The sequence below is a fragment of the Bombyx mori genome, chromosome 9 (genome assembly GCF_030269925.1).
Source record: "Bombyx mori chromosome 9, ASM3026992v2".
Classification (NCBI taxonomy): Eukaryota; Metazoa; Arthropoda; class Insecta; order Lepidoptera; family Bombycidae; genus Bombyx; species Bombyx mori.
Window position 1 is genome coordinate 10,336,395 of NC_085115.1, and position 20,624 is coordinate 10,357,018.

General features: G+C 40.0%; 1 protein-coding gene and 1 long non-coding RNA gene across 5 annotated transcripts; one reads left to right on the forward strand and one right to left on the reverse strand.

Annotated features, from left to right (window-relative positions):
* Nucleotides 1-2,622: 2,622 nt before the first annotated feature.
* LOC101738586 (nucleic-acid-binding protein from mobile element jockey) lies at nucleotides 2,623-19,227 on the forward strand. 4 transcript variants are annotated; one of them, XM_038012890.2, is made up of 6 exons: nucleotides 2,623-2,685; nucleotides 8,308-8,514; nucleotides 9,513-9,713; nucleotides 10,341-10,479; nucleotides 11,733-11,865; nucleotides 13,213-14,364. In XM_038012890.2, exons 2-6 carry the CDS (start codon nucleotides 8,374-8,376, stop codon nucleotides 13,400-13,402), a joined length of 804 nt encoding a protein of 267 aa, XP_037868818.1. In that variant the 5' UTR covers nucleotides 2,623-2,685; nucleotides 8,308-8,373; the 3' UTR covers nucleotides 13,403-14,364. The 4 variants fall into 4 exon arrangements, with proteins under 4 accessions (XP_037868818.1, XP_062526089.1, XP_062526091.1 ...); XM_062670105.1 differs by lacking the exon at nucleotides 2,623-2,685 and having other exon boundaries at nucleotides 8,299-8,514; nucleotides 13,213-19,227; XM_062670107.1 differs by lacking the exon at nucleotides 2,623-2,685 and having other exon boundaries at nucleotides 8,299-8,514.
* LOC134199372 (uncharacterized) lies at nucleotides 5,365-6,939 on the reverse strand. The gene is made up of 2 exons (XR_009973852.1): nucleotides 6,798-6,939; nucleotides 5,365-6,163 (listed from the first exon to the last, which is right to left on the reverse strand). It is a non-coding gene; the product is annotated as an uncharacterized LOC134199372 (long non-coding RNA).
* Nucleotides 19,228-20,624: the final 1,397 nt, after the last annotated feature.

Sequence of the window (20,624 nt, forward strand, 5' to 3'; positions counted from 1 at the left end):
GCTGGAGTCCCGCAAGGCTCTGTCCTCTCACCCCTCCTATTTAGCTTATTCGTCAACGATATTCCCCGGTCGCCGCCGACCCATTTAGCTTTATTCGCCGACGACACGACTGTTTACTATTCTAGTAGAAATAAGTCCCTAATCGCGAAGAAGCTTCAGAGCGCAGCCCTAGCCCTAGGACAGTGGTTCCGAAAATGGCGCATAGACATCAACCCAGCGAAAAGTACTGCGGTGCTATTTCAGAGGGGAAGCTCCACACGGATTTCCTCCCGGATTAGGAGGAGGAATCTCACACCCCCGATTACTCTCTTTAGACAACCCATACCCTGGGCCAGGAAGGTCAAGTACCTGGGCGTTACCCTGGATGCATCGATGACATTCCGCCCGCATATAAAATCAGTCCGTGACCGTGCCGCGTTTATTCTCGGTAGACTCTACCCCATGATCTGTAAGCGGAGTAAAATGTCCCTTCGGAACAAGGTGACACTTTACAAAACTTGCATAAGGCCCGTCATGACTTATGCGAGTGTGGTGTTCGCTCACGCGGCCCGCACACACATAGACACCCTCCAATCCCTACAATCCCGCTTTTGCAGGTTAGCTGTCGGGGCTCCGTGGTTCGTGAGGAACGTTGACCTACACGACGACCTGGGCCTCGAATCAATTCGGAAATACATGAAGTCAGCGTCGGAACGATACTTCGATAAGGCTATGCGTCATGATAATCGCCTTATCGTTGCCGCCGCTGACTACTCCCCGAATCCTGATCATGCAGGAGCCAGTCACCGTCGACGCCCTAGACACTTCCTTACGGATCCATCAGATCCAATAACCTTTGCATTAGATGCCTTCAGCTCTAATACTAGGGGCAGGCTTAGGGACCCCGGTAACCGTACTCGTCGAACTCGACAAAGAGGTCGACGTACAACCTAACCCATGCATCAGCCCGCTGAGTTTCTCGCCGGATCTTCTCAGCGGGTCGCGATTCCGATCTGGTAGTAGATTCATTCGCGAAGCAGCTACTCTTGAGTTGTTAGGTCTCCTTCGGAGGCGCTCGGGCAGCTGTTAGCAAATCCCACCCCTCCTGGCTGAGCCTTTGCTCGCCCACCTGTCCTGGTGAAACTGGAAAGGCCTCCGGGCCACCAGTAATCATTCAATAAAAAAAAAAAAAAAAAAAAAAAAAAAAAAAAAAAAAAAAAAAAAAAGTATCAACGCGAGATAATTTTTCAATGCTGTTCTTGAAGAAGTCATACGTAGGTATGGGACCCAATAAACTCTTGAAAGGCATTTTTTACTTCTCGGGTATTGAAGTTTTTTCCTACCCAAGTTGTCCAAACTTTGGAAACAGTAGATAGAAGTCTGTCGGCGCAAGGTCTGGTAATTACGATGAATGACGCAAAACTTCCAATCCTAACTTTTAAATCTCAGGGACTGTCTTTTGTACCGGATAAGGACTAGCGTTGTCATGTATGGGAACGAGTGATTAAACCAGGCTGGCTGGAGAATCACGAATTTCTCTATTGTGTCCAGATCCTCACAGTACACATCGGCAATAATGCTGGTGCTATTTAAACGAAGCTGTGATGAATTACATAATAGACATTATATTACTAAACAGTGAGCATGACTTTTTTATGGGTAAGTTATCGTTTAAGTTGTTGTTATTGTATAATTATTGACTTTATTGACTTATTTGTTGTTATTGTTTATTTATTGACTTTGTAGGCAAACGAGCATACAACCCAACTGTGTTTGCCGTCACTCATGAACGTTAACAATGCCAAATTGTTGACTACCATTGTCTTTAAGCATAATGAGAACCAAGACCTAACCAAAAAGAATCCATTTTTTATCCCGGTTCAAAATCCCTTTTGTTTCTGTATCTGTTATGCAACACAACACAACCTTAACGCTTTCGTCACGCTGGCGATCGTTCAGTTCATACGGAACCCACTTATAAAGTTTTTTTTTCTTTAACAATTTGACGCAAATGGATTAGTATTGTTTTGATGCTAGCGTTGAAGGCTGCTACTAACCCAGCATAGTATCGTCCAATTGAGTATCGTCAGTTTCCACTATCACCTTTAATTTGTCATTGTTTTTCGAGCGACCACGGAGTTCATTTTTTAGTTCAAAATCTTCATGACTGAAGCGTTCAAACCAAGAATGAATAGTGCATTAAAATGCTCACTTCATACATGTCAATGTGCGGCATTGCTCCCAGAACTCGTATTACTTCTTTACATGTATTTTTTTTGTGTCCGTATTGACGAAAAAGATAAAATTGAAGTTAAAGCAAAACACTTAATGATACTTAAATATTAAGTTAATATGAACTTCGCAAATCACGGCATTTAAAAATGGAATTACGTTTTTAGAATAAATTTAATTTAGAATTTATTGCCAACTATACATAAACTGCGTGTCAAAAATGTCCATTAACATAAAACAGTAACTTTAAAAATCTATTATTTTAATATTGTATCTCATCTCATTTCATTTTATTTCACTCCATATTATCATTTTTCATAAGAATAAGAATATAAATTAAAATAATACATGACTTAAAAGTTCTAATTACGAGGCTATAAAACCCCTTTAAAAAAAACCTACTGTCAATGTCACTTAAGTCAATATCATAAAATTAGTGTGAACGTGAACTGGACTATGAATACAAAATGAAATAAAAACGATTGAAAAGCGCGGGAAGTGTTGAATTAAGCGGGCGTCTTTTTTTGGCTAAACTTTTGAAAATTAAATTAATTTAATATTACAGGATCAGTTAAGTTGTAAAGTGTATATATATATTAGTAGTATTGATTATTTATAGTTTTAGTTTGTTTTCTTCGCCTGGTAAGTCATCTTATTGTATTATATGTAAATAGTATTTTTTTCTTGGCCTCCATGTTGGAGCCCGAAGACCCTGGAGGGACATCCCTCCAGGTGTCTCATGTAGTTACAATAGATGCTTCGGGAATGGAAACGGAAGGTTCCATTATAGATACAGACTGTTCGGAAAACATTAAATCCGTTAAAAGAAAGAGAATATCAACTAGAAACCAAAAAAAGAGAAGGAATCACAAACATACAGATCTACCAGATTGCCAACTTTCCCCTAATGATATAAAGGATAATGTTATACCTAAAGTACTTGAGTCAGATGATAAAATCACTGAAATCCATCATGATGAGGTTGCTAACTCTAAAAACATTACGAGTAACCCTCGCACTGCTAGGCTGCTTTACCAGGCGTCAGACCCTGCGCCTTATGATGTACATATTCAAAAAATTTTACAACCTAATCAAACCGGATCTATTCATCCAGTACAATTTCGATTCTTTCTAAAAAAAAATTCAATAAAAAGCATTGTAGAGGGAAGCATAAAAAAAATTGGAAGGAATAGGTTGTCATTTCAATTTAAAACATTTCAGGAGGCTAACTCATTTCTAAATCACAAATCTCTTGATGATAATAAATATAAAGCTTTTATTCCGGCCTTCACTATCACCCGCATGGGAATAGTGAGAGGTGTTCCATGTGACTGGGACGAGAAAGATGTTATAGAAAATATAGAGCTTCCGCAGAACTGTGGAAGCATTCTGAAAGTTCGGAGACTAAACAGAAAGGTTTATGACGGCGAGACACCCAAGTTTGTTCCAACTGAGACCGTAGTTTTGACCTTTGATGGGAAGGTGTTACCTCCCAGGGTCTTTATGTGTTTTAACTCCCTACCTGTAGAGCTTTATATTTACCCCACGCTGCAATGCTTTAATTGCTGCCGTTTTGGTCACACCAAAATGCAATGCAGAGGCACTCCAAGGTGTTACAAATGTGGTGACAATCATTCAGGTATAAGTTGCGAGACGGAAAGAGATGATGCTGTGTGTATTTTATGTTCTGGTTCCCATTTCGCAACAGACAAAAAATGCCCGGAGTATGCTAGGCAGAAAGCTATAAAAGAAACAATGGCTAGAAACTCTATATCCTATTCAGAAGCAAGTAAAGTCTATCCACCAGTTTCAAAATCTTATGCTGACATTGTTGCTTCTGCTTCATCAGCCCCTTCGGGTCCAACTATGACTTATTCAAGCCCCTATAATTTAACAAGCCCTTTTAAGAGTCCGACTCAATCATATAAGAAAACAGTATTCTTGAAACCCAAAGCTCGTCCCAGAAATTCTAGTAAGGGATATGATCAAAAAGCGCATGCAGAGCTTATCCAAGATTACAGCAACATTCCTTCCTTTTCTACAGGTTGTCTCAAAAATTACAATGATTTGTCAGAAATAATAACAAAGGATCTCATCATTTCTATAATTCAGTACCTTTCACAATCGAACATAATTAAAATACCGTCCAACGATGCCGTTTCTTCAAAAACTTTTTTAACTAATGGACAGTCAGGACCATCCACGAAACCAGTCTCTGGTGATTCAATGGAATTGCCGGAGTATTAATAGTAAAAAAAGTGACTTAATTTTTTTATTGAATAGTTACAAACCATTTGCAGTCTCTCTTCAAGAGACTTGGCTTCGTCCTGGATTCAATTTTAGAATTCCAGGACATGTCTGTCTTAGAGAAGACAGAACAGATGGGTATGGTGGAGTGGCACTAATTCTTAGGGGAGGTGTGCCCTTTGTCCACTTACCCATCCCTAATCACAGCGATAAATTTTCTATTATTGCTGCTAGTGTAAATAATATCTGTTTTGTAAATATGTATATACCTCACCCTTCCAATGAAGTCTTTGACGATATTCGTAGCATCCTATCTTCCCTCCCGCGCCCTATTTTGGTTATGGGAGATTTCAATGCACAACATTCTATGTGGGGAAGTTCTAAGTCTGATCATTATGGGGCTAGAATCTTAGACATCTTAGATGATAATAATTTATGTCTTTTAAACTCTGGTTGTCCTACTAGAAGAACACAGCCCCATGAGGGTATTAGTGCACCAGATCTTACCCTTTGTAGTCCCTCACTTGCTCCTACATTAAACTGGTGGCCTCTATCGTCTTCATATGGAAGCGATCACTTTCCACTAATGGTATCATTTCCTCAAAAAATTGGTGAAAAGACATCAAAGGCCCCTCCCCGGCTAAAATATAGACTTAAGGATGCCAACTGGTCATTATTTGGAGATAAAGTTCAACAAAATTTATCAACCATACCTCCACTAAATGACAGCAGTAATCATCTTTGTGCTGAAGCTTTTACACGGGCCCTACTACAAGCTGCTGAGGAAGTCTTTCCTATAAAAAACAATAGTGGAAATGGGTATATTCCATCACCTCCTTGGTGGGACAGTGAGTGTTCTGCTGCGATAGCTGAGAGAAAGATAGCTGAAGAAAATTACAGAGAAAATTCTACAACACAAAATTTTAATATTCTTAGTAATCTTATAACTAAAACTCGTAAATTATTAAAACAAAAAAGATTCAATAGCTGGAAATCTTTTTGTGCCTCAATTTCACCAGAAATTTCTCCATCTCAAGTTTGGCAAAATATTCGTAGATTCAGATCTGCTTTCAAACCTCCAAGGTCTCCTTTCATGGATAGTAGTACAGTTGATTTGTTTCTTGACAAATTAGCTCCACCATTTGTCCCATCTATAGATAATATTTCTTCTGACTCACAGCCTTCTCTCCTCTCCCAGCATGATAGTAGCGATTCATTCATTTCCTTTAGCCTTTCAGAACTCAAAGGGGTTCTTTCAAGGCTTAGGGACTCAGCCCCGGGTTGTGATGGAATTCCATATTCTTTTCTTCAAAACCTGAACGACTCCTGCCTTTCTTATTTTCTCAGTTTAATTAATTCAATCTTAACATCAGGTAATATTCCTCCATCATGGAAAATCCATGAAATTATCCCAATACATAAGCCCAACAAACCCATTAATGATCCATCATCATACAGACCAATTGCATTAGCTTCAGTGATTTCCAAAATTTGCGAACATCTAGTTAAAAATAGACTAGAATGGTTTATTGAGAGTAAAGGGTTACTATCTCCTAACCAGTTTGGATTTAGGAAAGGTAGGAGTACGATGGATAGTCTCAGCATTTTTATGACAGACATAAGATTGGCATTTTCATACAATAAGTCTGTGTTAGCAGCATTCTTAGATGTGTCTGCAGCCTATGATAATGTCAACCTTTCGGTTCTGAAACAAAAAATGATTAATTTGAATATCCCACAAATTTTCATAAGTTTCATAATCAATCTTCTCTCTGGTAGAATGCTTAAAGTAATATCAGAAGACTCTTATCAATCCCGTATTGTCTGGAAAGGTTTACCCCAGGGCTCCGTTTTAAGTCCCTTACTTTACAATATATATTCTCATGATCTGGAAACCTCCCTTAGGGGTAAAGTTAACACACTCCAATATGCAGATGATTTACTCCTCTATGTCTCTGGTGATTCTATTGACAACATGTCTGATACTGTCACATATTCTCTTAAGTTGCTAAAAGTTTGGCTTGACAATAACTCTCTAAGCCTTTCAGTTCCTAAAAGTATTATAGTCTTATTTTCACGTATGAGGCTTCCTCCATCAGTGTCTGTATTTTATAATAACATTAGAGTTCCTGTTAAAAGTGAAGCAACATTTCTTGGGGTAATTTTAGACTCAAGACTTACAGGAAGCCCTCATTGCTACTATATAAGTGATAAATGTGAGAAGATTCTAAATATATTGCGTTGCCTCTCTGGAGTTTGGTGGGGAGCCCACCCTTTCTCTCTAAAGCTTTTGTATAATGCCCTAATAAGGAGTATTTTGGACTATGGAACATTTATACTTGAACCCTGTAATGCAGTAGCTCTCCATAAGTTAGACATTATCCAGTCTAAGGCTCTGAGAATAATTGCTGGGGCTATGCGTTCGAGCCCTATTAACGCTTTGCAGGTCGAATGTTCTGAAGCCCCCCTGCACCTCAGACGACAATTTCTTTGTGACCGGTTTCTATTTAGAGCATTCCAAGTTTATAATCATCCTCTTTACACTAAGTTACGGTCTCTGCTGGAATGTATGGATTATCCGTACTGGGCTCATAAATCGCCGCCATGCCTTATTGTTAGTCTCCAAAAGTACTTAGCTCTTCAAGCTCCTACACATAGATCACAATTCCTTCCAATATTTTGTGTTAACTATGATGCCCTAACTTTAAATCCATCTATTATGTTTGATTTCGGCCTAAGTAAACAAGATCTTTCTATCAATGCCAAATTTGTTGATATTATTGACAGTGACAGCCGATGGAAAAATTGTCATTTAATTTTTAGCGATTCCTCCAAACCCGGTCCCGAGGAGTGTGTGGGGGTCGGCATTTTCCATCAACAGTTTGGCATTGTTCAGAAAATAAAATTGCCTCCAGAGACTTCAGTATTTACTGGAGAATGTTTTGGTCTTCTGAAGTCTCTGGAGTACATTTTAATGATGAAGCTTAAAAAGTCAATAATTTTAACTGACGCTAAAAGTGCACTCCAAGCCTTGGAACGTTTTCCTTTTAACAGTAACCGAAATAATCATCCTGTGATTATTGCATGTCGTGATTTATTGTATCAATGTTGCATCAAAAATTACACAGTTTCCTTTGCTTGGATTCCGGGGCACTCGGGTATCTTTGGCAATGCCAAGGCCGATAGCCTTGCCAAAGCTGCGGTCAATGATGGAGATTTGGTTCCGTACAAAAACTTTTGTTGTGATTTAGCTCTGCTTCCTAAATTCCAGTTATTGAATTCTTGGACTCACATTTGGCGTTCTTCAAGTCAGACTAAAGGTCGATATTACAGCACGATCCAGGTGGATATACCTCCTAAACCGTGGTTTTCAAATCTGACGTTTGGTAAAGCTATCACATCGACCCTTATTCGCATGAGGCTGGGCCATGCATGCATTCCCTTGCATTTGGCAAGGCTTAACCTTTTGCCTAGCGATATATGTGAGTGTGGCAATGACGTTGGGCATTTTAATCATATATTCTTTGCCTGTCCTCGAAATGACCGTTCCGCTTTTATTTCCTCACTTTTGTCCATTAAAATTCCTTTTCCTACTTCAATTTCTATCCTTTTATCTAATATCAATATTGATGTATATAGAATATTAGCTAGTTTCATTTTTCATAATAATATAAAATTGTAACCATTTATGTACTTAGTTTATATAATATATATACCTGATCCTTTTTCCAAATTCCGTTTCAATTTCAAATCCAAAAAATAAATCCATTAACACACTTCCTAACCTTTTTGCGTGGCTGACGCACAAACCGTGCAGGCCAAGAAATGGGAGAAAAAAAAAAAAAAAAAAAAAACGATTTAACAATGGTACAAATTTTACAACGATTACAGCTTATTAAATATTAACTGTCGATAATGTGGAAATTACTGCAGGAGTCACCAACAGCCTATGCTATTCAATTCAACAAAGAAAATGGATATGAAATCTTCATTACAGATTTTATCTATTTATGGCATGTTTATTTCACTGAAAGAACTTTTCTCACGCAACTAAAGGTAACCAAAGTACAGAAACAGTTAGAGCTTACTTTAATTTGTATTAAATTCTAACATAATTAAAATTTTAAGAAAACAGAACAAAATTACTTTCCCTCTGAATTATTTTTTTTTTTCCTACCTAAGCTGATAGCCCTAGCGGCTATTTCAGCGTAACCCTAACTTTAGTAGGTGAGCTCACGGGGCTCAAACCTGACGATGTTGCTAACACGAACCCTAGCAAGAGTCGTGCTTCGCAGAATCTACCACCGGATCGGAAACGCGACCCACTGAGAAGATCCGGCGAGAAACTCAGTGGGCTGTGTCTGAGAGTTAATTTACTCGTCGAGCCCTTCGTCGCAAGCGACGGGTTCGACGAGAACGGTGACCGGTGCTTGAAGTACCTAAAAGCACCGTTAGTGGATCGGGAGGATCCGAGATGACGTGTTTTGGGCGACGTCGACTGCTTTCCATTCTGTCCGCAGGATCGGGAATGTAGTTACCGGCGGCCACGATGAGAGGGTTCTCGTGTCGTGCCGCTTTATCGAAGTGGCGCATGAACGCCGACTGCAGATACTTACTGATGGACTCTAAGTCCAGGTCGTCATGGAGGTCGACATTCCTGACGAACCACGGGGCCCCGACGGCTATCCTGCAAAAACGGGATTGAATGATTTGAAAGGATTTTAAGTGTATGCGGGCCGCGTGTGCGAACACTACACTTGCATAGGTCATGACGGGGCGTATGCAAGTTTTGTAGAGTGTCACCTTATTTCTAAGGGACATTTTACTTCGCCTACATATCATCGGATAGATCCCTCTGAAATGCTCATTTTGATCCGCTGAATGAAGTTTAGAGATCACGCATTCATGCTTGAAAACTAAATAATAATCGTATTTTATGTAGTATATATGTATTACAATAGTAGTATTATTCTAAAACTCCACTAAAATTGTACAGCTACATACAGCTAATAATAGCTCTAAAAATAATAATAATAATTCTTTTATCAACACAGGAAAGCAATGATGGAATAGAATTCGAAAATGATTCGCAGCTGTTGCAGGATGGAATTAAACTATTGGTACAACCTGAGAATCTAAAAAAAGTTAATGTTTTTGAAGAAAATGAAAAGAGGAATTTATCTATAACTTTAGTAATGTCTTGTGGATTTCCATTTAAATTAAAATGTAGACTTTCCAGAGTATCAGATGAAGGGGTATGTATGATAGAAAGAATCTGTTTTGTATCTCCTTTTCTAAATAAGTAAAATATTTATAATGTAATAAAACTTATTATAATAATATATTACTATCTGATCTGTCTTTATCTGGCTAATGACTAATTTAAGTTTTGCAGTGAGTGATAGATACATAAATAAAGACATTAATTCGTGAAATTTTTTTGATGATCAATATCCACAATGAAGAATTTTGGCTACTAACGAAGACTTGACTACAGTCTGTTTAGGATCCTTCTAGATAAAAGTGACTGAAAGACATCATAGAAGAAAATGAGAATTTTGATAATTGTTACTGGTGGTAGGGACCTCTTGTGAGTCCACACGGGTAGGTACCACCCCCCCCCCCCCCCCGCCTATTTCTGCCGTGAAGCAGTAATGCGTTTCAGTTTGAAGAGTGGGGCAGCCGTTGTAACTATACTGAGACCTTACAAGTTATATCTCAAGATGTGTGGCGCGTGTGTGTGTTGACGTTGTAGATGTCTATGGGTTCCAGTAACCACTTAACACCAGGTGGGCTGTGAATTAATCCACACATCTAGGCAATAAAAAAAAATATCAGTATTGATGCAATTTTTATTGAAAATTTAAACCATTCAATTACAGATGTTCCAGAAAATTACTCAAAACCTACTGAAGATAATCAATGATCTGTGGACGAGTCAAACAATATTAAGGAACACCTTGAACAAGAAAGATAAAGAGCTGACTGCATATAAAACAAAGTTTGGTGAAATTCAACACAGTGAGTAAATACCAAAAGGGGCTATCAGGGACAAAATAACCTAAGAGTTTCAGGTATTTTTCAAGGTGCACTGCAATATTTAATACAATTTATTATATAAAAAAATCTAAGGTTAATTTAAAAAAATTGTTTATTTATTACAGGCTTATGCTCTTTTCTCTTTGTAACTGTTGTATTTAAAAATTTGCACTTTAATTTTCACATTTCACATTAAATTTATGAACACAAGGCATTTTCTAGGGTGAAGCACTATTAATAGAGTAGAGATAGAAAATAAATTAAGTAGTGGAAAAGTCAAACTGTACAATTTACTGAAAATGAAGGAACTAGTAATTAATAATATCGAACAATAGTCTATCATCATTCCAAGTCTGATGACTGAACTATGTCTGTACTGCAGTCATATTGAATAAGAAATCAATCGTCACCTCTTGAGTTAGTATTATACATTCACAAGCTGTGACTGCAAAAAAGGAACTTAAATACACTAAGAGAATAAATTAAGGGAACAAACAATTTCTTAACTTTTTGGGGACAAAAGTTACAAGCCAGGAGAAAGTCACAAATCAATATTTAAAATAAAATCTTTTGTATCTTCAATTCTCTTGTTTGATCTTTTAGCAAACACGTTTAATTCCTAATTTTTTAATTTATCCACTTTACAAATATATTTTTTTATTCCCGAATACTTTTCCAGTTGTTTGTTTCTTAGTACCTGTTGGTTACTGTTTCTGTTAATATCTGACCATAATATTGTTATATTTATTTTATAGCAAGGAGAGATGAACAAATTCACGGCTCACAGTAACAAGCTAACGCCAGGCTTACTTAAGCCTACAGACAACATAACGCGAATGAGACATAGAATTGAAACCCAGTTATAAAGGATAACAACTATTCATTAACAGTATTAAGCGGTAGGCAGCGGCTTGGCTCTGCCCCTGGCATTGCTGAAGTCCATGGGCGACGGTAACCACTCACCATCAGGTGGGCCGTATGCTCGTCTGCCTACAAGAGCAATAAAAAAAAAAAAAAAAAAAAAAAAAAAAATTCATCCCCTCAGACTGAAAAGTCTGATTTCTTTGCAGCATAAATAGACTATCCTGACTCTATTATGTTTATCAAACAAATACAACGATATAAATTGAACTTTAGGTATTAATTTATTTAGATGTAGAAATTTCTCTGTTTAGTTATACAGTTAAATGTATTGTAATTGATTTTTTTTTAAAAAACAATGTATTTGATTTTAGAACACAAAAAAACTGAACCATTCAATGATGAACTTCACATGAACACTCACAACATGTATGAAACCCATTTCGGAGAATCTCCAATACCCCATAGTATTTTACAGAAGACAATAATATTACCCAAACAACCTATGTAAGTTTCAAAGAAAATTGCAATCGTCGTGGCCTAACGGATAAGACGTCCGGTGCATTCGTGTTGAGCGATGCACCGGCGTTCGAATCCCGCAGGCGGGTACCAATTTTTCTAATGAAATACGTACTCAACAAATGTTAACGATTGACTTCCACGGTGAAGGAATAACATCGTGTAATAAAAATGAAACCCGCAAAATTATAATTTGCGTAATTACTGGTGGTAGGACCTCTTGTGAGTCCGCGCGGGTGGGTACCACCACCCTGCCTATTTCTGCCGTGAAGCAGTAATGCGTTTCGGTTTGAAGGGTGGGGCAGCCGTTGTAACTATACTTGAGACCTTAGAACTTGTATCTCAAGGTGGGTGGCGCATTTACGTTGTGGATGTCTATGGGCTCCAGTAACCACTTAACACCAGGTGGGCTGCGAGCTCGTCCACCCATCTAAGCAATAAAAAAAAAAAAAAAAGATATAAGATAGATTAGATAGTTACTGAAATTTCCATTCCCGATCCTGCGGACAGAATGGAAAGCATTCGACGTCGCCCAAAACACGTCATTTCGGATTCTCCCGATCCTCTAACGGTGCTTTTGGGTACTTCAAGCACCGGTCATCGTTCCCGTCGAACCCGTCGCTTGCAACGAAGGGACCGACGAGTAAATTAACCCATAGACACAGCCCACTGACTTTCTCGCCGGATCTTCTCAGTGGGTCGCGTTTCCGATGCGGTGGTAGATTCTGCGAACCACGGGTCTTGCTAGGGTTCGTGTTAACAACGTCGTCAGGTTTGAGCCCCGTGAGCTCACCTACTAGTTAAGAAGGTTACGCTAAAATAGCCTCTCAAAGCTTTCAGCTTAATGAAAAAAAAAATTGAAATTTCATTAGCGAACATTTCTTTTGAAATCGTTAGCATTTTAACTTAGCTAAATGTCTTCAGTTTAAAATAAATATGTACGGTACTAGATCTAGTAGCAGATATAATACTAATGATATTTTTTAATCAAAAATTAGTACATATTTAACAGTAAAACTAAAATTTTAACAAATGAAATTTATAAATAATGAATTTCCATAGGCCTCCTTCTGCTCTGCCCGTCTTCAAGTCATCTGTTCATTGTGTTTTTGGATGGCTATATTTTCTAGGCCCATCTCCTGGGTACCATAGAGACATTTGTCGCTCCATTTGCGTGTATTAGCTTAAATCCTTTCCAGCCTCATTTCAAATAATTAATCTCTACCAATCAATCAATCCTTAGCCCAAGCCTCACAGGCTTTTTCCGCACAATAAAACGTATAGACCTTATAAATTGAGTAACAAAATAAATAATAAAGCTATTGAAATTTACAGAAAAACTGAATGTTCCAGCGAGAGTGAGTTACAAACGATCCAAATTAAACAAGAAATTATGACACCTACTACGGAGGATCAAAACCATTTTGCAGTCAACGATTCTGTCAAACGCGAAACTACAAAAGTCGATCCGCCGGTAAATGGACGCGTTTGCGTTAAAAAAAAAAGAAAGGGTCTCATATTTTAGAAAAGTATTATAATATTTCCTTAATTTATGCTTTTTGACTGAAGAAATTACTAATGAAATATATAAAAAAATGGCCATATATAATGGCGTCGTTATAAAATAATAATAAATTAAGGTATGTAAGAATTATTAAAATAAATATTCGCATATATTTATAAACTTTTTTTCTATTTCTGAACGCTCACAATATTATTGCAGTAAATAAATAATTCGGAAAATATATTTTAATTCATAATTCGACACAGAAAACTAAGTTTTTTTTTAAAATGTCTAGTTAATTCCGCAAAAACAGCATTGCTCATTGAAATAAAAGATATTGTGTTTTATAAAACTTTATTATACATAGTATACTATGAAGATCTAGTTTTAGATAAGTTGTGCTAGTGTAAAATTGTTACCAAATACCTATGTATTAATAAAATTGGAAACTTATGACAGATATTTTTATATCATAGATAATATTAGTTTCTGAATGGTTTTTTTAAGTAAAAATTTAAACAATTAGAGTCTTCTAGCTTTAATAGTTATTAATAATGAATTTTGTGTGTAGTAAGATGGATGATATACAAACTTCCTAGTTTTTTAAGATTCTACTTCATTATTATGTTTTGCATTAAAACTCCTTTATTGAAACCTTGGTATCAGTTATTCAATAACATTAAGACTTCACAGATAAAACCAAAATCTCCAGTTCAAAACCATCATTTGGTGATAAACTTATGAGTGTGTTTAACACTTCCATTATGGAGTATTCAGACAGACGGTATTGATTCAGGCAAAAAAAAATAATTAATTATTCGCTATTGAACGTTGAATGTAAAATGAAAAACTGTATTTATTTGGCTGCCTTTTTTTTCAATATTTCATTTCATAATATTTCAAGTCAATTGAGAATAATATCAAATGCGGTCTATCACAAATTTAATAAATACACATTACAATATCTTAAATTCGTTTGATAACGTGCGTTTTTTTTTTATAAGAATCTACAGTAATATACTATTTTGCTGAGCAAATTGGTTGAATTGCATAGGCAATAAATCGTTAACCCACGAATCATTTTGGAGGTACTTTCGTAAATCTGCAGAAATATTTACCACAGCGGAATTATTAATTGAGCAAACTACACCTTTAAATGCGATGCCGTGTAGTGCTGACCGTCAGTCTTATAATCATTTAGAAATACATTGTACCATCATAGGTAATTAAAATCATGAAATTTGAATGTTACCAGTATTATAAATTGAAATTTCCAAAGGGATAAATATTTCATTCAGCAAACTTTTTGTCACAAATTCATTAAAACAAAATGAAATTGTGAAGTATCTCAAAATGACGATACATATTAAGTAGGTATTTAAAGTTATTATATTTTTCTTCGTATTACATACAAAAAACGGTGCGTTCAGAAATTGCGACAGTTGTTAAGCGCAAACAGCACACAATGCGAAAAGCAGCTAATCATTAACTACCCTCTTACAAAAAAAAAGTATAAATTGTACCCTCTTCTAACAGTTTGATTGTTTCGGTCATTACTAAAACTGGCAGCATATTGCACGCCTAAGTATTTCTGCTCTACTCTGCACAATGTTCGCATCTTCACGAAGCATTTATGCTCTTCCAACACTCGCGTTAGAATGAGATAAGAGGACTTTTTGGCGGGAACGCGAAGAGTGAAGTTGTCTGATTTGTTTTATTTTGTCTAATTAGTGTTGCTTCAGGCTTCAATGTGTAATAACGGTGGTTTATTAACTGTTTAATATCTGAAAGTGCACAAATGTGGGAAAATGAAACAAAGCCGCTGGACGTAACTTCTCGGGATCCTCCAAAAAGTCCACTGAAAAAATCTTAGTAAATGACCACAATTTTACTGAGATTTTAATTCATCCTATATCATCTCAACTCATTTAATTTAATTTCATCCCAGTTGATTAGTGTCTCAAATTAATCATCTTCATTTCATTTCAGTCCATAATATCATTTTTTCATAAAAATATGAATAGTATAAATAAAAATAAAACATGACTTACAGGTCTCAGTTACCAGGTCATAAAATCTCTTAAAAAAAATGAGATAAGACCGAAATGGATATATACGGCTAGGCTAATTCCTAGTGCTCGTGGATTGAAAGCCTAAACTAGTATTGGATTATGTATAAATTGTACCCTCTTCTAACAGTTTGATTGTTTCGGTCATTACTAAGCACGCCCAAGTATTTCTGCTATACTCTGAAAACTGTTCGAATCTTGACGAATCATTTATGCTCTTCCAACACTCGCGTTAGAATGAGATAAGTGTGCTTAGTGCGAGTTTTTTAACGTTCTCGATAGCGTAAAAGTTAACTGTATGGAATGGGATCGTTCGCCTACGTTTGTCGCTAGGGCGCTGTTCCAACTGCATACAAAATCGGGTTAACTTTTACGCTATCGAGAACGTTAAGAAACTCGAACTAAGCACTAAGATACTTACCAGACCGAAACGGTTATATACGGCTAGGCTAATTCCTAGTGCTCATGGATTGAAAGCCTAAACTAGTATTGGATTATGTATTTGCATACATATGCATTTGCATACATTGCATTTGTCTCTGATTATGCTCGATCGAACGACTTTTACGCTACAATAAGAGGGTAATTTAGTAAAATTTGGAAACCAGTGACTAAATGTTAACTTTAGGCCCAAAGAATACCTGTTGTCACCTATGTGTTTCTCTTTATCTTTCGATTACCAAAAACTTTATTAAGATACAATATTGATTAGGTACATATAGTCACTCCCTTCCAAGCTTGTCCATTTCAAAAATCAACAAGATCATATTCTATAAAACTCTCAACCCATTAAACAATCCAGCGGCCACAACTTGTCTTGTTGTTAAATGAAATGGCCCGTCTATAAATATCATATAATCTAATGTAAACAGATCGTGTCCACATGCCAGATCATTGATTTCTTGACTTCTCAACGCTTTTTGAATTATTTTACAATATAGTAATGATGACGGTAACATCTAGAGCAATTCTCCTAATTTCTTTCGCTTGGAATATGTTTCGAACTATCTGTAAAACTAGAATTGTTGATTATCCGATTTTGCCGGAGACCGATCCTGTATTTTATTAGTATTTTTTTTATTGCCTAGATAGGCAGTAATTTTTTTATTGCCTAGATAGGTAGTAGGATAGCTCACAGCCCACCTGGTGTTAAGTGATTACTGGAGCCCTAGACATTTACAACGCAAATGCGCCACCCACCTTGAGAAGTTCTAAGGTATTAGTATAGTTACAACGGCTGCCCCGCCCTTCAAACCGAAACGCATTACGGCAGAAATAGGCAGTGATGTAGTACCTACCCGTGCGGACACACAAGACGTCTTATCACCAGTAAATACGCAAATTATAATTTTGCATTTTTGGAATATGCATTCAATAAAGGTGACAAATTAGTTCTGGTAGTACAATACTAGTGTTATTATTGTGCATCACTAGTTGTTTTGTACCATCCCCTATTCTTACATTATGGTAATTATGGTATTAGGATAAGACATCCTTCTTGCGGCTTAATTGGGATTTGGTAAAATATCTCATATTAGGCTACTACAAACACGATGTAAGGTCATTCCGATAGAGGCACCCGTCACGTGCGGACGTGCTCATCGTCCACTCGATCGCCCGGTCTTTGTTCGCCCGGCTTTTGTTAGCCCGGCCATTGTTCGCGCGGCCTGTGTTCGTGATACATCTGCCGACCAAGTGTGTTTCCTGGAAGCTTTTATTTGTTTTGTTTTAGTTATTTTTGTGTTCGTGGAACATTTGCCGACAAAGTGGTTTCCTGCAAGTATTTATTTGTTTTGTTTCTTTTCGTAATTTCTGTTTTGTTGTGCTTTTTCTTTGTCCTGTAGTAATCGCGCCGCATTGCCACCGTGTTCAATAGAACCGCTCAGGTCCGAGAAGTTGGGGCCTCGCCGCAAGGCGAGTGTTTTCAAGACCCGGGGCCGCCCCACCTGGGTACTCAGCGATCATGGACGCTGTATTCGCGGAATTCCTCCGACTTCGCCACCCACAGCTCGCCTCGGAGTTTCTGGCCTTCAAGGCCAATCACACTGCGAGCCCTCTCGAGGACTCCGCCGCGCTCGCTGCTCCTGCGTCGCCTGTACCTGCGTGCAGAGCTTCTGCATTGAGCACCGCAGCCTCTGTCGTGCCTGCCGCTCCCGTGTCGCCTATACTGGCGAGAAAAGCTGCTGCGTCGTCCGCCGTGACCATCGTTTCAGCTGAGCGATCATCCGCGGCCTCCGTCGCGCCCTCTAAAACACCTACACTTGCTCGTAGGTCGCCTGCACCCGCCTCCTCGTGCTCCGACTCTGACTCGGACATGGAGGTCGACCTCGCCCCCGCCTCATCGACGGATGGATTCACCCTGGTACAGAAGGGTAAGAAGCGTGCCGCGGAGTCTCGAGCTCCCGCGGCCGCTAAAATTAGCAAAGCCGTGAACGCGTCGCGCCCCCGCCCTCAGACTCCCGTTGCGCCCCCAGCCCGTGCCACTCCGTCGCCGCGTCCGGTGGCACAAAATAAAACCCAGACCCCTCCCCCGGTTATCCTTCAGGAGAAGGCAGCTTGGGATCGAGTTTGCCTGGCCCTTAAGGCCAAAAATATAAATTTCACGAATGCCCGTAACCTCGCGAACGGCATTCAAATTAAGGTTCAAACACCCGACGACCATAGGGCCCTCTCTTCTTACCTCCGTAAGGAACGTATAAGTTTCCATACTTATACGCTCCAGGAGGAGCGCGAACTCCGCGTTGTAATACGCGGAATCCCTAAAGAGTTAGATGTAGAGCTCGTCAAGGCCGATCTGTTAGAACAGGGCTTTCCAGTGAATTCTGTGCACCGTATGCACACCGGTCGCGGTAGGGAGCCATATAATATGGTTCTAGTCACCCTCCAGCCTACCCCCGAGGGTAAGAAAATCTTCAACACACAGACCGTCTGTAGGCTCTCCGGTATCGCCATCGAAGCCCCCCATAAAAAAGGCACTCCTAGCCAGTGCCATAACTGTCAATTGTACGGGCACTCTTCCCGTAACTGTCACGCGCGCCCCCGATGTGTTAAGTGTTTGGGCGATCACGCCACGGCCCTCTGCGCTCGCGACCAAAAAACCGCGACGGAACCGCCTAGCTGCGTCCTGTGTCGAACACAGGGTCACCCCGCGAATTACCGTGGTTGCCCCCGAGCCCCTAAAATAAATCGCCGCGTCGCCCGCCAAAACCGCCTCCGAGCTTCCGGCCCAGACATCAAAGCCTCGGCACCCTCTGCGTCGCAGGCTAAGCCAGCGTTCGTTCCGGCGGCGGTGCCCAGTGTCTCGGCCTGGGCAAAACCGCTGCCGTACACGAACACGGCTACAACTCCCTCCTCCGCGATTCGTCCCGCCCCCGCGACTCGTCCCTCTCCCGCGACTTGCCCTCCGACCGCGTCCGAAAATCTCGCTTTAGCGATCGACTTCTTTCAGTCGATCAACTTTGAGCGCGTTAACGCTTTGGGCGACGCCATTCGCGCTGCCTCCACTGCACAACACTTTATCGCCGTTGTGCAGGAATACGCCGACGTATACGCGTCATTAAATACGTACGTCCTCCCCTCACTCCGCCGGTAATCAATGGCGTATATAAGTAGAATAAAGCCCCTATCCGTAACGATAGGATTTTTTAACGCTTACGGTCTCGCAAATCAACGTGATCAGGTTTCTGACTTTTTGCGTGACCATCAAATTGATATCTTTTTAGTGCAGGAGACCCTACTTAAGCCCGCGCGCCGTGACCCTAAAATCGCGAACTATAACATGGTCAGGAACGACAGGCTCTCTGCCCGTGGTGGTGGTACCGTCATTTACTATAGAAGAGCCCTGCATTGCGTCCCGCTCGATCCTCCCGCGCTCGCTAATATCGAAGCATCAGTGTGCCGAATCTCACTGACGGGACACGCGCCGATCGTTATCGCGTCCGTTTATCTTCCACCGGATAAGATCGTTCTAAGCAGTGATATCGAGGCGCTGCTCGGTATGGGGAGCTCTGTCATTCTGGCGGGCGACCTAAATTGTAAACACATCAGGTGGAACTCACACACCACAACCCCGAATGGCAGGCGGCTTGACGCGTTAGTCGATGATCTCGCCTTCGATATCGTCGCTCCGCTAACCCCGACTCACTACCCGCTAAATATCGCGCATCGCCCGGATATACTCGACATAGCGTTATTAAAAAACGTAACTCTGCGCTTACACTCGATCGAAGTAGTTTCAGAGTTAGATTCAGACCACCGTCCCGTCGTTATGAAGCTCGGTCGCGCTCCCGATTCCGTTCCCGTCACGAGGACTGTGGTGGATTGGCACACGCTGGGCATCAGCCTGGCTGAATCTGATCCACCATCGCTCCCGTTTAACCCGGACTCTATCCCGTCTCCTCAGGATACCGCTGAAGCCATAGACATCTTAACGTCACACATCACCTCGACATTAGATAGGTCATCGAAACAAGTTGTAGCGGAGGACTTCCTTCACCGCTTCAAATTGTCCGACGATATTAGGGAACTCCTTAGAGCTAAGAACGCCTCGATACGCGCCTACGACAGGTATCCTACAGCGGGAAATCGTATTCGAATGCGTGCCCTACAACGCGACGTAAAGTCTCGCATCGCCGAAGTCCGAGATGCCAGATGGTCTGATTTCTTAGAAGGACTCGCGCCCTCCCAAAGGTCTTACTACCGCTTAGCTCGTACTCTCAAATCGGATACGGTAGTAACTATGCCCCCCCTCGTAGGCCCCTCAGGCCGACTCGCGGCGTTCGATGATGACGAAAAAGCAGAGCTGCTGGCCGATACATTGCAAACCCAGTGCACGCCCAGCACTCAATCCGTGGACCCTGTTCATGTAGAATTAGTAGACAGTGAGGTAGAACGCAGAGCCTCCTTGCCACCATCGGATGCGTTACCAACCGTCACCCCGATAGAAGTTAAAGACTTGATCAAAGACCTACGTCCTCGCAAGGCTCCCGGTTCCGACGGTATATCTAACCGCGTTATTAAACTTCTACCCGTCCAACTCATCGTGATGTTGGCATCTATTTTCAATGCCGCTATGGCGAACTGTATCTTTCCCGCGGTGTGGAAAGAAGCGGACGTTATCGGCATACATAAACCCGGTAAACCAAAAAATCATCCGACGAGCTACCGCCCGATTA

Bases quoted from the DNA above. Each gene is read 5' to 3' on its own strand.
- LOC101738586 (XM_062670105.1), top strand. From the start codon at position 17,414: ATGGACGCTGTATTCGCGGAATTCCTCCGACTTCGCCACCCACAGCTC.